The sequence below is a fragment of the Magnolia sinica genome, chromosome 12, assembly GCF_029962835.1.
Source record: "Magnolia sinica isolate HGM2019 chromosome 12, MsV1, whole genome shotgun sequence".
Taxonomy (NCBI): Eukaryota; Viridiplantae; Streptophyta; class Magnoliopsida; order Magnoliales; family Magnoliaceae; genus Magnolia; species Magnolia sinica.
In genome coordinates this window covers 67,766,794-67,780,484 of record NC_080584.1, presented here as the reverse complement: position 1 = coordinate 67,780,484, position 13,691 = coordinate 67,766,794, and the positions used below count along the sequence as shown (strand labels likewise).

The following is a 13,691-nucleotide window of genomic DNA, read 5'->3' as shown; positions in this document are numbered from 1 at the left end:
GGTGTAGGTTTAGGTTTAGGGATTTGAGAATACATTTAGGTTTTAGGTTTAGGTTTAGGTTTTAGGTTTAGGTTATAAGTTATAGGTTTAGGTTTAGGCTTTAGGTTAAGGTTAAGGTTAGGTTATATGTTATAAGTATAGGTTATAGGTTTAGGTTTGGGGTTTTAGTTTATAAGTTTAGGTTAAGGTTAGGTTATAGGTTATAAGTTTAGGTTATAGGTTAAGGTTTAGGTTATAGGTTTTGGTTTAGGGTTAGGTTTAGGTTATAGGTTATAAGTTATAGGTTATAGCTTTATGGAATTGAGAATAAGTTTAGGTTATAGGTTTAGGGTGTGGTTTAGGTTAAGGGTATGGTCCCTGCAAATACAGATATAAACACGGCTTGTCTAAATAGCCAAGCCCCTCCAATGCTGTCCATAGAAAATGGATAGCTTCATCATGGTCATAACAGCAGTTCCCACCTTCCAAGGACCCCCGCTCATCCGGATAGCTTCGACGCACATCCGAGTCTGCTCCATTAATTTCAAGCAAATACATAAACACGGCCTGTCCAAATGGTCAGGCCCCTCCAATGTTGTTCATAAGAAATGGACAGCTTCATCATGGTCATAATAGTGGTTCCCACCTTCCAGGGACCCCCGCTCATCCGGGCCTGCTCCATTAATTTCAAGCAAATACATAAACATAGCCTGTCCAAATGGCCAGGCTCCTCCAATGCTGTCCATAGGAAATGGACAGCTTCATCATGGTCATACAGCGATTCCCACTTTCTAGGGACCCTCGCTCAACATCCGGATAGCTCCGACACACATCCGGGTCTGCTCCATCAATTTCGAGCTAATACATTTAAAAACAAGCTAGGCATCTATAAGATCACCTAGAAGAACACTTCTAGGTTAAAGTAGAACACATCAACATAAACCCCTAGCACTACCTTAACTTCCCCTCATTAGGAGAGGAACAAAACCTTTAATTTGAAAGAACATTATGAGACATAGTTAGGAGGAACTTACCTGCCTACCTAGATGAAGTATTGAAAATAGAAAGGTCTCCAACTGCCTCTAATCTATGACACGTAACAAGGACCATTTTTCTTTCTTTCGAGGTTCACCTTGCTCTTCCCAAAAGGTTCACCATGCACGCACAATGCTCCATCCAAACTAGCACATGAGCTGCGACTAGCAATATGGTTGAGATAATTCAAAACATTCCATGACTTTTCTCTTTTTTAATTTTTTTTTAATGGGTAAGCTTAACAAAAAGCATTACAAGTTTTGAAATTCAACTGCCGCAACCATATTGGAAATATTTACAAACTATGAAAAGGAAATAGTGATGTCTATTTATCTATTAAATAGACCTTTTCTAACTATAACAACAAATGAAGATAAAGAATAAGGAAATAAAAAGTGTTGGATAATCTACTTAAGCTACGGTATGCCAATCATGCACTATACATGAAGTAAAAAATAGTTGTAACATTTCTTCAAGTTTAAATGCTGTTTTGCAATACAATTACTTGGACTGAAGAAAAAAAAATGTTGTGGCAATACAATTACTTGATTGAAAGGCATTTACAGGTAAAACCATAATTAAGTGCTTCGAATAAACACTATAGAGATCAATCCAAGCAAGCCGGAAGCTGAATAGAAGGAAGAGGTTGATTACATACACAGATTTTTTATTTGCACTTCCATTTTCCCACGGGGGATCGAGTTGTTTAAAATGCCAACATTCCTTGCTCGGTTCCTCTTTTGCTTGATTGTTCATCTAAATAGACACCTAATAGTTTTGTTTTTTCCATGCAAGTCAGAAACTCTTGGCATGGATACAACATCTAGTAAGAAGTCTCTAGTTTTATGGTTTCTGTGGTTGTTTCCTAGCTATAGAAATTCACTTTAGTGGTAAGAAAGTAGGCCCCACCATTATGAGCATGTATATTTATTCCCATGTGAAATTCACGTTTACATACCTGTTGCATCCTCTAGTGGAAAATGTACTGTAGCTGCAAGGGAGTGTGTCAGCGAGAATAAGTAACCATTGTTATTATGACTATTGCACATGTGCCATATGCCAAAATGTGCAAGATGTAAGCTAGTCATCAGGTGGTCTTTATCATGTCATTGCCTAAAAATGGTTGTTCTGCCTATATGTGACCCACCCTTCTACAACAAGAGAAGGGCAGTTGAAAAAGAAATGATAAAAGGTCGGATTGTTGGGCATTCCAACGATAGTTGAAGCATGAAGTCCCTTGTAAATCAGAGCAATGAGTATCTGAAATGGAAAAATGAAAAAGCAAAAAAAGGTAGGTGGAAAACAAATAAAAGCTAGAGCATGAATGTAAATTCCAAAATTTATGGCATTGTCGGCAACCTCACAAGAGTTCACTTTGGTTTTTCTTTTCCTTTACCTTTTTTTTTTTTTCGGGGGGGGGGGGGCACACCAAATTGGGGTCCACATTCAAATCTGTAAGCCCTAAAATCCCCAATTCTAGGTCGGATTGTTGGATAAGGCGGGCTACACGGCCAAAAAGATATTTGATTTGTAAGCATCATTCTACAATACATATAAATCAATATTATCGTAACCATCCATAAAAGCATTCCAAATTTTACTATAACAAGAAAACATTTTATATTTTATCTTACAAAAATTTAACTGAGATTCCGTAGAATCATGAAAAGAAACTTAAAATCAAGAACCAAATTAGATGCGGTGGAAATATACACATGAGTGCACACTTGCCCATGAAAAGAAACACATAAGCAATTTAAGAGAGGGAACCTAAAAACGCCCAAAAAGATCATTTTCTAAGATATTTTATATTTCACAATAAAACCATGAGCAATGTCTAGATCTCATTTGACCAATTCTTGCAACAACAAGGGAAGGAAGAATAAAGAAAACTTTTTTATTTCTCCATTTCTATGGAATCATAAATAATTGCCTTCCCGCACCTTTTCTTGAGTTCCTAACTTCTAAACTCAACCATAAACCATGGGCTTGGGTAAGATAGATGGCCCCGAAACAACAGATATCAGGCGTGGCCAATAAGAATTATACATGAATACTAATAAACCACACATTAATGTAGTAATATCCATGAACAACAACTTACCTTGCAAATGTTAGAACACCAATTAGTCAACCATCATATCTAAGATTGAACAAGGAGTAAAACATTGATAGCTGAATAGCCTGAGCTTCTTTAATCCATTTTTTAAGTTCAAAAAGTAAAGTTCAGTCATTATCCAGATTATTTATAGGAAGAAGCATAGGCATTCTCATTTTGCTAGGGAAGCTTAGAATTCTAACATAAGCAGACTTTAGGTTTGTTAGTCATGCAACGAAGCTTCTTGAACCATTTATATTTGATATACTAATTAGGTTTGTACAGTAACTTGAAAAGTAAATCTGACCCTGCATGTTCTTATTGGAGCTTACCATAAATGGGGAAGAAATGACACTTTTTTATACTCTTGCCTGAACTTACTGTCATTTACCTGTCCAATATTTAAAGTCAAAAGAAACAAACATCATGGTGGGGAGCTTGAGTGCTTCAGAAGTTGTGGAAAAGCTATAAATACCTTCTCTCAAACATTTTACCAAACAGCCTCTACCACAGTTGGCATCATTATTGTAAATATAAGAATCAAAAATCATGCAAATCAGATCATTGAAGAAGCTTCTATCCTTAATGATCTCATAACCAAAAATGACTCATTTCTACAATCAATGATCTCTCCACTAAAACCATAAATCAACATTTCAAAAAGCAGAACAAGGAATTCAACAAAGATAAATCTAATTCCGATTAAATCTCAATTCAACATAGATTACAAGAAAGGAAATGAAGGAAGAACAATATACCTGATTTTTTACCGCCAATCACTCCCTCGAAACCCTAATTTCCATCGGAAAACGACACCCAGAATCAGAACTACGGAAATGCCATTGCATGCACCTCGCACCTGTGGGGCTTCGGGCCTTTCCCGATCTCCGGACATGATTTTTGCCTTTGACTATCAATCGAACAGAGGAGAGAGCGCCATCCTAAGACATGGATGTTGGGAGAGGAGGGTTTGGGTTTGGGTTGAGAAGGAGAGAGGGAGAGAGTGATAGAGAGGGCGGAGATGCGTTAGAGAGAGGGGGAGGAGAATGAGAAGATGGAGCAGAGATCGGGAGGAAGAGAGAGGATTGGGGAACGAAGAGGGAGAGAGAGAGACAGAGAGAGACAGAGAGACAGACAGTAATGGACGCGGCTCCGTTTTTGAGCGCTCCTTTCGTGGGACGGACCTGGACAGTCCTATCAAGAGCTCTGTGGGGCCCACCATGATGTATTTGGGTTATCCATTCCAATCATTAATTTTAATTATTTATTTTAGTTTATGATACCAAACTTAAAGTAGTTTGAACGCACAAGTGGACCACACCATTGGAAGCAAATTTGATTTAATCTCAATGTTTCCTACAGTGTGGTCCACTTGAGCCTTCGATGTAGCTGAGTTTTTATTTTCTATACTAAAATAATATTTAAAAATAGATGGATGGCTTAGATATAACATATATATTTTTTTAAGGCCCTATAAGGCCCCTTACACCACCGGTAATTTTTAAAGGTGTAGCAATACTTTAGCTACGGATTAAAACCGTAGTAAGATTTTATATTCGTAACAAAAGCCTTGCTTAGTTTGTATCTTTTGGCAATTTTTTTGTAGTGAAATGCCAAGCTAAATTTTAGACATCGAAACTAAAAATCAAACCCATTCCTAATTTAGGTAGCCACACAACAGGAAATATTTTGGAAGATGAGTGTTACTATTTTATTTTGAATGGCCCACCTAAATTATGGATCAGGCTAATTTTAGTCTTTATCACTAAAATAGGGTAGTGCACCTGATGATTAGGGTGGATTTTACATAAACATCATGATGGGCTACATATGAGAATTTTTAAATGTGTATGTAGTCTAGTCAATAACTTACATAAAAAATGGCTTGAATTTGTCTTCAAGAATTAGTGGATCCTACTAAAATGAAGTGATGCATCTACTAATCAAGGTAAATTTCATATAAACATCATATAGGCCACATTTGAGAGTTCCTAAAATTGATCTCATGACTCTACATAATTTTTTTTATACATGAATTCCATCTACGTAATACCAAACATAGCTGAGAATATCAATTCAATAAATTTCATGAAAGTATTATACTTTTCAGATCAGTTTAGGGCATTATTTAAAAAATGAAGCAGTTCCAATCATCAAATGGACCATAACATAGGAAATAGTGGTGATTGACCATTAATGGGCAATACAAGTTTTGGATCAAGTTGATATTTGTTTTTTCCCATCATCTAGGCTAAATTACTTACAGGTTACCTGTAAGTAATCTAAGTTCTGTTCGATGTGAATATACAATTTTTTACCTGTAAGTAACTTACAGGTTACCCAAATAGAAAAACTAACTTACATGTAAGTGACTTACAACTTACAACCAAACAGATTACTTGTAAGTAACTTTCACATGTAAGTGACTGGATATCCACCATTAGTGAGAACAATAGTGATTGGATATCCACCATTAAAACCCTCCTAAGGCCCACTGTACTTTTTATTTGACATCCAATCTGTTAATTAGGTCATTACAGGCCCAAATGAAACCATACATCATGGTGGCCTGATTCTAGTTAGGGATTGGTCCAATTGGCGTCCAGTGAAAGTGAAAATGCCCTTGTCAAGGTTTGGCTGGCCAAAAGTTTGAAATCTCTCCCGTGGGTTGCGAAAGCGGATTAGGTGAGACCGCGGATCCACAGACGTGGGTGGGACCCTAACTATGGGGCCGCTGTGATGTATGTGACTACATCCACGTCGTCCATTCATATTGAAATCTAAATTCAGGGCATTATCTTAAAAATGCAATTCCAAATTCAGGGCATTAAAAATGCAGTTCTAGATTGAGTTGAGACGAGCTTACCTCGAGTCGAATTGAGCATGCTCCTAATCCGACCCAACACAACACCCAACCCACACCTGACTCAACCCAAGAACCTGCCGACTTAACCCACACCTGACTCAACCCAAGAATCCCAACTCTCAATTCAAATCATACAAGTTGGGCAAACACTTGCCAAACCACGTGCAAATCCTACACCTCCACTCTGTCCATCGATTTTGACAGATCATTTTAAGTTATAATACCAAAAAGGAGGTAGATAGGAGACTTTGGTGGACCGCACCATAGGAAACAGTGGTCATAGTTGTAGTCATTTAGGTGGGGCCTATATAGTTCCACAATAATGACCATATGATACATTAGAATGTGATCCGTTAAAATGAATGGACGGAGTGGATAAATAACATACATCACGGTGGACCCCGCAACCCCACAAGACTTAAAAATTAGGAGACAAATTGGCTAGTCCCTTTGACACCCACCCCGTGGTTGGTGGTCGGTGCTCCGTGGGGCCCACCATGATGTATATGTTTCTTCCATTCCGTTCATCCATTTTTACAGATGATTTTAGTAATTTACAAAAAAGAATTATAGGGATATAAATCTTAGGTGGACCACACCATAGGAAAAAAAATTATTGGATATCCACTATTAAAATCCTCCTAAGGCCTATGTACTGTTTATTTGACATCCAATCTGTTGATTAGGTCATAAATACCCAGATGAAGGGAAAAAATAAATATCAGCTTGATCCAAAACTTTTATGGCCCCCAAAACGTTTTTAATGGTCAACGTTCATTAAACACTGTTTCCTGTAATGTGGTCCACTTGAGATTGAGATATAACTCATTTTTTCTTTCATGCTATAAAATGATCTATAAAAATAGATGGACGGAATGGATGCAACACATACATCATAGTGGGGCCCACAGAGCACCGACCACCAGCCAATGGCTGGTGGCAGGGGGAGTAGCCAATCCGTTTCCTAAAAATCCAAATCCCGCGCCCGCCCGCCCGCCCCTCCCAAAACCCAAATCCCTCAAACCTTTCTCGCGCGCCCACCCTTCTTCCAAACCCTCTCTCTCTCTCTCTCTCTCTCTCTCTCTCTCTCTCTCTAGCGCGCGCGCCCGACACTCATTTCTCCGATCAGAGATTTATGGAATACAAGCCGCACTACCAAATCCATCTTTTCTCCAATCAGAGAAATCCTCCACCATCGATCTCTCTTCTTCCAATCGGACGGCTACTCCTGGCTTCCTTTCAGATAGAGAAGTCCCTAACTTTGGAGGTTCTGCTATTTCAAATGCTATTTCTAGTGGTGGTGGTGGTGGAATTGCTGCTGTTTCATCAGCTCCAAGAGCTTCTCATGAGGTTGATTCAAATGGATCTTCTTCTATTGTGAGTTGCCATAAGTGTGGAGAGTAGTTTGGGAAATGGGAGGCTGCAGAAGCACATCATCTCTCCAAGCATGCTGGTAATTTTTTTTTTCTTTTAATTTTTAAAATTTTGGATTTTTGATATGGATATGGTGGATTTCATCTTTATTGATATTACTTTGTATTTTGGAAATGATATTTGCATCCACCCTGATGGATTTTCATGCACCCATTTTAGGTTAGGTTTTGGGAATTGGAATTGCTCTTGATGTGTTTTTTTCCCCTTGGGGAAAGGTTATAAACCCCTAATTGATTGATTTTCATGCACCCGTTTTAGATCATAGTTGCCTTCTTGGAGTATTTGATTTGTGGGTTCGTCTCTTTTAGATTGATTGATTTTACCTGGAATTTTCATCTCTCAAGTTATAGTTTGGAGGGACTCATTTCAAATTTTTAGTGATTGCCTTTTTTGAATTCCATCTCTGATATTGGTGGGGCCTTCCCATGATTGTCTTTGTTATTTCAAAAATGTTTTTGATTTCCTCAGCTTGAGTGGCTGCCCACATGTTTCTACTACTTTAGATTGTGTTTGGATGTACAATCGAGTCACTTACAAGTTGGAAGATCACTACTTTTTGTTAATCTGAATGTCTGCAATTCAAATCACTTTGTGCATCCAACACAGCTATAATTTTTTCATCACTTTCAGCAAAATCAAAGAGACTAAAATTTCAATTCGTTTTGATGGGCTTTTTCAATGGCATAGTTTCTTGAGTTCATGGCCACCGGCTTTTGTAGTTGGTTGTATCTTTAATTCTGCCAGATGTTACAGTCCTGTTTCGGAATTGAGTCATCCAAGCTTGATGAATCCCATCAGTCCCATTTCTGTTTTGCGTAGGAGCTTTGTCGATTTTTTTTTCTAGTAACAGAATGTGGCTTTTATTCTTGCTTGGGTCTTGTTTGGACACATAACTGAATTGAATTGTGAACATTCGGTTCTATCAAGAGGAGATGACCCAAATACAATTATATTCATTTCAAGTTGAATTGTGAACATTCGGTTCTATCAAGAGGAGTAACTGGATTGTGATTTGCATCCAAACCAGCATTTTCTGGCCATTCCACATTGTGGGGCATCTGGTTTACAAACTTCCGTATTTTCTTTTTTCGACTCTGACTACCTTTGGTCAAATATGGTCTCCCATTTTGCCCGAGAAAAGCTCTTCTTGTCAGTGTCAATGCGGTGATATTTTCCCTTTGAGTCGGTAGATGTTAAGTAGTTCTCATTGTGTTGGGATTTCAATAGCCTTCTTGAATTCCAATTGGTTTAGGATGCATTGAAGGTGAGTACTTCTAGATATGGTGGACTTAACTCCTCCATGTTTAGTGAATTCCATTTGGAAACTTATCCTTATATAGAGAAATGCAAACACTACTCGCGAGGGTTGTGGAATCCAGCCTTTCATCATGTGGGCCCAGTCTATCCCTCATGGGTCAGTTCACCCTGATGGACAGGTTGGATGCCACACACACCCAGGTGGGCCCCATGCATGGAGAAACTGGCGTAGCTTCCTACACATTTAGTCTTGTGAGATATGGGTTGTAGGTAGTTGGTTGTTTTTTTCCCCCCAATTAAATAGGGGTATTTTAGTCATTTAAAAGTTCTAAAACACTAAATTATCTTTTCTTTTATATCGTAGTATAGAAATGAAAACAGAATGGTAACTTTGAGATTTTTAAAGTGCATGACGGTGATGCATTCTCCGGTATCTGTGATATTATTGATGATATCAATACATGTTTCCATCTCCCAGGACTCCAATACATGTAAAGATAACAATATTTTGAACACTGGTTGGAATTGAGGACCTTATCTTTTTAGAGGTGTGGGAAAAGATTTCTGATCTTTCCCGACTTGAGATTTCCTTCCAAAATGTATCTGGAAGCTAATTACACAGCAGGCCATTAGCCAAGGATGGAGCTTTTTATGAGATAATTGCTGATAATTGGGTCTCTATCTTGCTCTTGAAAATTTGTGCTTTTCTCTGATTTGCACTGTGCATATTGTTTCTTTTCCCTGATTAGTAAATTATGTTCATTTAAACTATATAAAATATTTTTATTTAATATAAAAAAATTGAAAAATCTACAAATACTTTTTGTTGCTTATTTGATTCTTGTCTGTGGACAGCTTTGTCTGGTATTTGCACATGGTGTTCTTCTCTCTGTTGTATTGCTATCATGATTTTTTCCTTGCATGGGCAAGGGCTTTTTTTTTTTTTTTTTTCCTGATGTTTCTGTGGAACTACTCTACATATGTTTTCTTCTCTTTGGATAATCTGGCCATTGGTTCCTATCTATTGTTAATCTAAGGGTCCTTTTAAAAAAATAATCTATTTCTTTGTCATATTAATCTCCTTGTATATGCTATTGTAGTAACTTATGCCATTTTTGGAGGTTTTTTTTTTAATTTTTTTAATTTTATTGTTATTATTATTAATTTTTTTTATAAAAGCTAATTGCTAATGTATTTTTCATATTGTTCATGACTGGTCAGTTCTGGCGTCCCCATAACCGGGCCATGTTCTTCAAGGGATTCATATTATTACATTTCAATTCTGTGCATAACTTTGTCATTGCTTGCACCATGTGCTCCTCTCTTTTACCTTCTATTTTGTCAGCGTGCCTATGTGACCTGTGTATTGATCTTGAGCTTATTTCTCATTCATTTGGTTTCAGTTTCAGTGAAAACATTATCACCGATCCTGGTTTTGTGGATATATTTCCAGCCTCACAAATTCCGAAACATATGCAACATCTTCTTAAGCCCATTTATCGCACCATGACTGGTGCATCAAAGGAACCACTAGGATCAAGAGATACGGTAAAAGAAAAGGGATTCCGTGTGACAACAGATCCGGGTACTCTATCCTCTATACTGAAATGGGCATCAGATGCTGAGGTACCTCTGGTGTAGTTAGCTTGTTATATTTGTCTTAAGTTGATGTCTTCCTCTATCTCTTAATAGTAATCTTAATTTTTTTTTTAAAATAGCAATATGATGCAGGACCATTCAATCATCTAATGGGAGATCACAAGTGGTCCCATTGCTGGTCGATTGAAGTTCATAGCCATCCACAACTGTCCAATTGAAAATCTGGGCCACTTCAGAAGCCCAAATCAAGCTAATGAAAGATAAGGACCCTATCAACGGTCCTGTCGAATAATCTCGACGAGATCAATGGTCCAATTGACATGTGGGCCCCACAAGGTTAATCTGATGGCTCAAAAATAACCATTGTTTGGACTGGGATTTACAAGTCCAACCGAGTACTGTAAACACCTTTATATACAAACCATATAGATTTTTATGAGTTTCTGCAACTATATGGGCCATATACACCATATGGCTAGGTATATATCCAATAGACTCGCAGAGAGATCTGGTGAGTAGAACCCTTCATTTAGTTTCATTTAGCATCTCTTTTTAGTGCAAGTTCGAGACAATTTAGAAATATTTCTTTTTTGTGGGCCAATAGGATTGAAGTATTGTCTTCTTTTATTTTTAGGAGTTGTATAAAGCTATATATACATAGCCATTGTACAGATCTAGATTGATTATTTGATCAAATGAAAGCTTTTTGCTTCTTTCTGTTCATATCCAGTTTCAAATTTTTAACTGTGGCTATATTGTTCATTTTGTTTTTTTCTCCTTTTTTTTTTCGTGTTAATTCAAGTTCTTGGAATATTTTGGGATTTCTTTACAGGTCAGGAAACAATCATACATATCAGGAAATTCAGTTCCGCGTGCAAACCTTGGTGTCCTTGATAAGCTTATTGCAGCTCGTCATGAGCTTGCAGAGGTTACATTTCCTTCACTTCAACCCGTCATTCAATATCTTTAGTTTTGAAAGTTTGGCGATTTTCCACAATTTCTGTGCTAAATCAAAATTGAAAATCTGTTCTCTAAGCTGATTCTTTTATGTTATAAACCAGTAATTTTTTATTTTATTTTATTTTGTTGTTGTCTTTTGTATGCAGATAATGGGGTATAAATCTTACGCTCAATTTGCAGTTCATCCGAATATTGCATCATCACGAGATGTTGTGATGCCCTTTTTGCTTGATTTAAGCAAGATTATTATGCATAAGGCTGATGAGGTAAATTTGTGTCCTTTCTTAGGTGTACTTTTGATCGTTTTCCCAATTTTTTCAGTTGTAGTAGAGTGTGAAGTTTTTTTGGTACTTTCTGGATGTCTTTTTTCCCCTTGTAGGAGTTTAAGGCAATTAGGGATTTCAAGAGGAAAATATGCAATGAAGATTGTGCAGACTTGGAGCCATGGGATGAAGCTTATTTCACGGGAATGATGAAGTCTTCTACCTTCAACTTAGACTCCTCCGCAAGTTGAACCATTGTTGTTTCATGAACTTTACTTGCTTTCTTGTGGCACAACTCCTTGCGTGATTTGAGCCTTCGATGTCTTTTCAAACCAAACTTGAAAACCCAAACCTAAATCAGATCCCGAACCCGAACCCGAACTCGAACCCGATTTCCTAAACTTAAACCTTAACCTATTTCAATTCCCTAAAGTTATAACCTGTAACCTAAACCTTAACCTAAACCTATAACCTACACTTATAACCTAAACGTAAAACCTAAATCTAAACCTAAACCTAAAACTTAAACCTATAATCTAAACCTATAACCTACAACATTAACATAAACCTATAACCTAAACCTATAACCTACAACATTAACATAAACTTATAACCTACAACATTAACCTAAACTTATACTTATAACCTAAACCTATTCTCAAATCCCAAAACCTATAATCTAAACCTAAACCTAAAACCTAAATGTATTCTCAAATCCTTAAACTTAAACCTAAACTTAATCATAATCTCAACTCTCTAACCTAAACTTAAACTTAAACTTGAAAACCCAAACCTAAACCCGATCCCGAACCCGAACTCGATTTCCTAAACCTAAACCTTAACCTATTCTCAATTCCCTAAAGCTATAACCTATAACCTATAACCTAAACCTAAAAATTAACCTAACTCTACAACTTAAACTTAAACCTTAACCTAAACCTATAACCTGAAACTATTTTGAATCTTCCATGAAGGCATGAGTAAGGACCTAGGTGTGTGTGCACAGTCGGTGATGTGTTCACCACACTAAATTTTGTGAGCCCCACCGGAAAATAGACTATGAATAATTTTTTGTATTTTATTTATGATGTATTTATATATGGATGAATGTGGTGGATAAGATTGTTTGTGTTTGGATGGATTTACGTATTTTGGATTTAGATGGATGTAAATGTGAATATGATGAAATATATTACATAACAGGTGTATATTAGGAAGAATATGATGACATATATTGTAACAGGTTTATTTGTGTGGAAAAAAGAAGAGACTTTTACCTACGAATCGTTTCGTAAGTAAAAGTCTCATCCTCTACAACAACATTCGTAGGTAAAAGTTTTGAAAATATTTTTACCTACGAAAAAATCCGTAGGAAAAAGTTTTGTATATAGCATTACTTATGAAAAGATTCATAAATAAAAGTTTTCAAAATACTTTTACCTACGAAACGATTCGCAGGTAAAAGTTTTGTAAATAGCTTTACCTACAAAAATATTAATAGGTAAAATTTTTGAAAATATTTTTAGTTGCGAAATTATTTATTGGTAAAGGTTTTGAGAATATTTTTAGGTAAAAGTTTTGAAAATATTTTTCCCTATGGAAGTATTTGTAGGTAAAAGTTTTATAAATACTTTTAACCACGAAATTATTCGTTGGTAAAGGTTTTGAAAATATATAAATCTTGTAAATATTTTTAGCTACACAAATATTCGTAGGGTAAGAGTCTTGTCAATATTTTTACCTACGGAAAAAAGCGTCCGTAAAAACTTTTACCAATGAACAAATTAATCGGCAAAAGTCTTACCTTTGCCAACGAAATTTCTTTTTCGTTGGTAAAAGTTTTTCCCCTCGGTCTTTTAGCAACGAATTTACCGACGAAAATATTCGTCGGTAAAAGTTTTTGCCTATGAAAAAAAGGCTTTTGCCAACGAAAATTGTCATCGGTAAAAGTGACTTTTCTTGTAGTGACATGTGCACATCAGCCAAGTATATGTGCACATGTGTACATCAGCCACCATATGAAGAAATTAGTCTAAACATGTGTACACATGTACATCAGCTAACATACGTGCATATACACTTGTGTGCATGTACATGAGCCATCATGTGTGTACATGTACATGAGCCATCACGTGTACAACAGTAGCCAACAATTCATGAGCCATCACACGTGTACATGTACATGAGTCATCATGTGTAC

At 36.6% G+C, this 13,691-nt stretch overlaps 1 protein-coding gene across 2 annotated transcripts; it reads left to right on the top strand.

Annotated features, from left to right (window-relative positions):
* The first annotated feature begins 9,841 nt into the window (after nucleotides 1-9,841).
* LOC131220607 (mitochondrial intermediate peptidase, mitochondrial-like) lies at nucleotides 9,842-11,858 on the top strand. 2 transcript variants are annotated; one of them, XM_058215430.1, is made up of 4 exons: nucleotides 9,842-10,295; nucleotides 11,071-11,196; nucleotides 11,375-11,494; nucleotides 11,608-11,858. In XM_058215430.1, exons 1-4 carry the CDS (start codon nucleotides 9,879-9,881, stop codon nucleotides 11,740-11,742), a joined length of 798 nt encoding a protein of 265 aa, XP_058071413.1. In that variant the 5' UTR covers nucleotides 9,842-9,878; the 3' UTR covers nucleotides 11,743-11,858. The 2 variants fall into 2 exon arrangements, with proteins under 2 accessions (XP_058071413.1, XP_058071414.1); XM_058215431.1 differs by having other exon boundaries at nucleotides 11,101-11,196; nucleotides 11,608-11,856.
* The last annotated feature ends 1,833 nt before the right edge of the window (nucleotides 11,859-13,691 follow it).

Bases quoted from the DNA above. Each gene is read 5' to 3' on its own strand.
- LOC131220607 (XM_058215430.1), top strand. From the start codon at position 9,879: ATGACTGGTCAGTTCTGGCGTCCCCATAACCGGGCCATGTTCTTCAAG. The intron at 10,296-11,070 runs GTACCTCTGGTG...TGTTAATTCAAG, and splicing joins AATGGGCATCAGATGCTGAG to TTCTTGGAATATTTTGGGAT. The intron at 11,495-11,607 runs GTAAATTTGTGT...TTCCCCTTGTAG, and splicing joins TTATGCATAAGGCTGATGAG to GAGTTTAAGGCAATTAGGGA.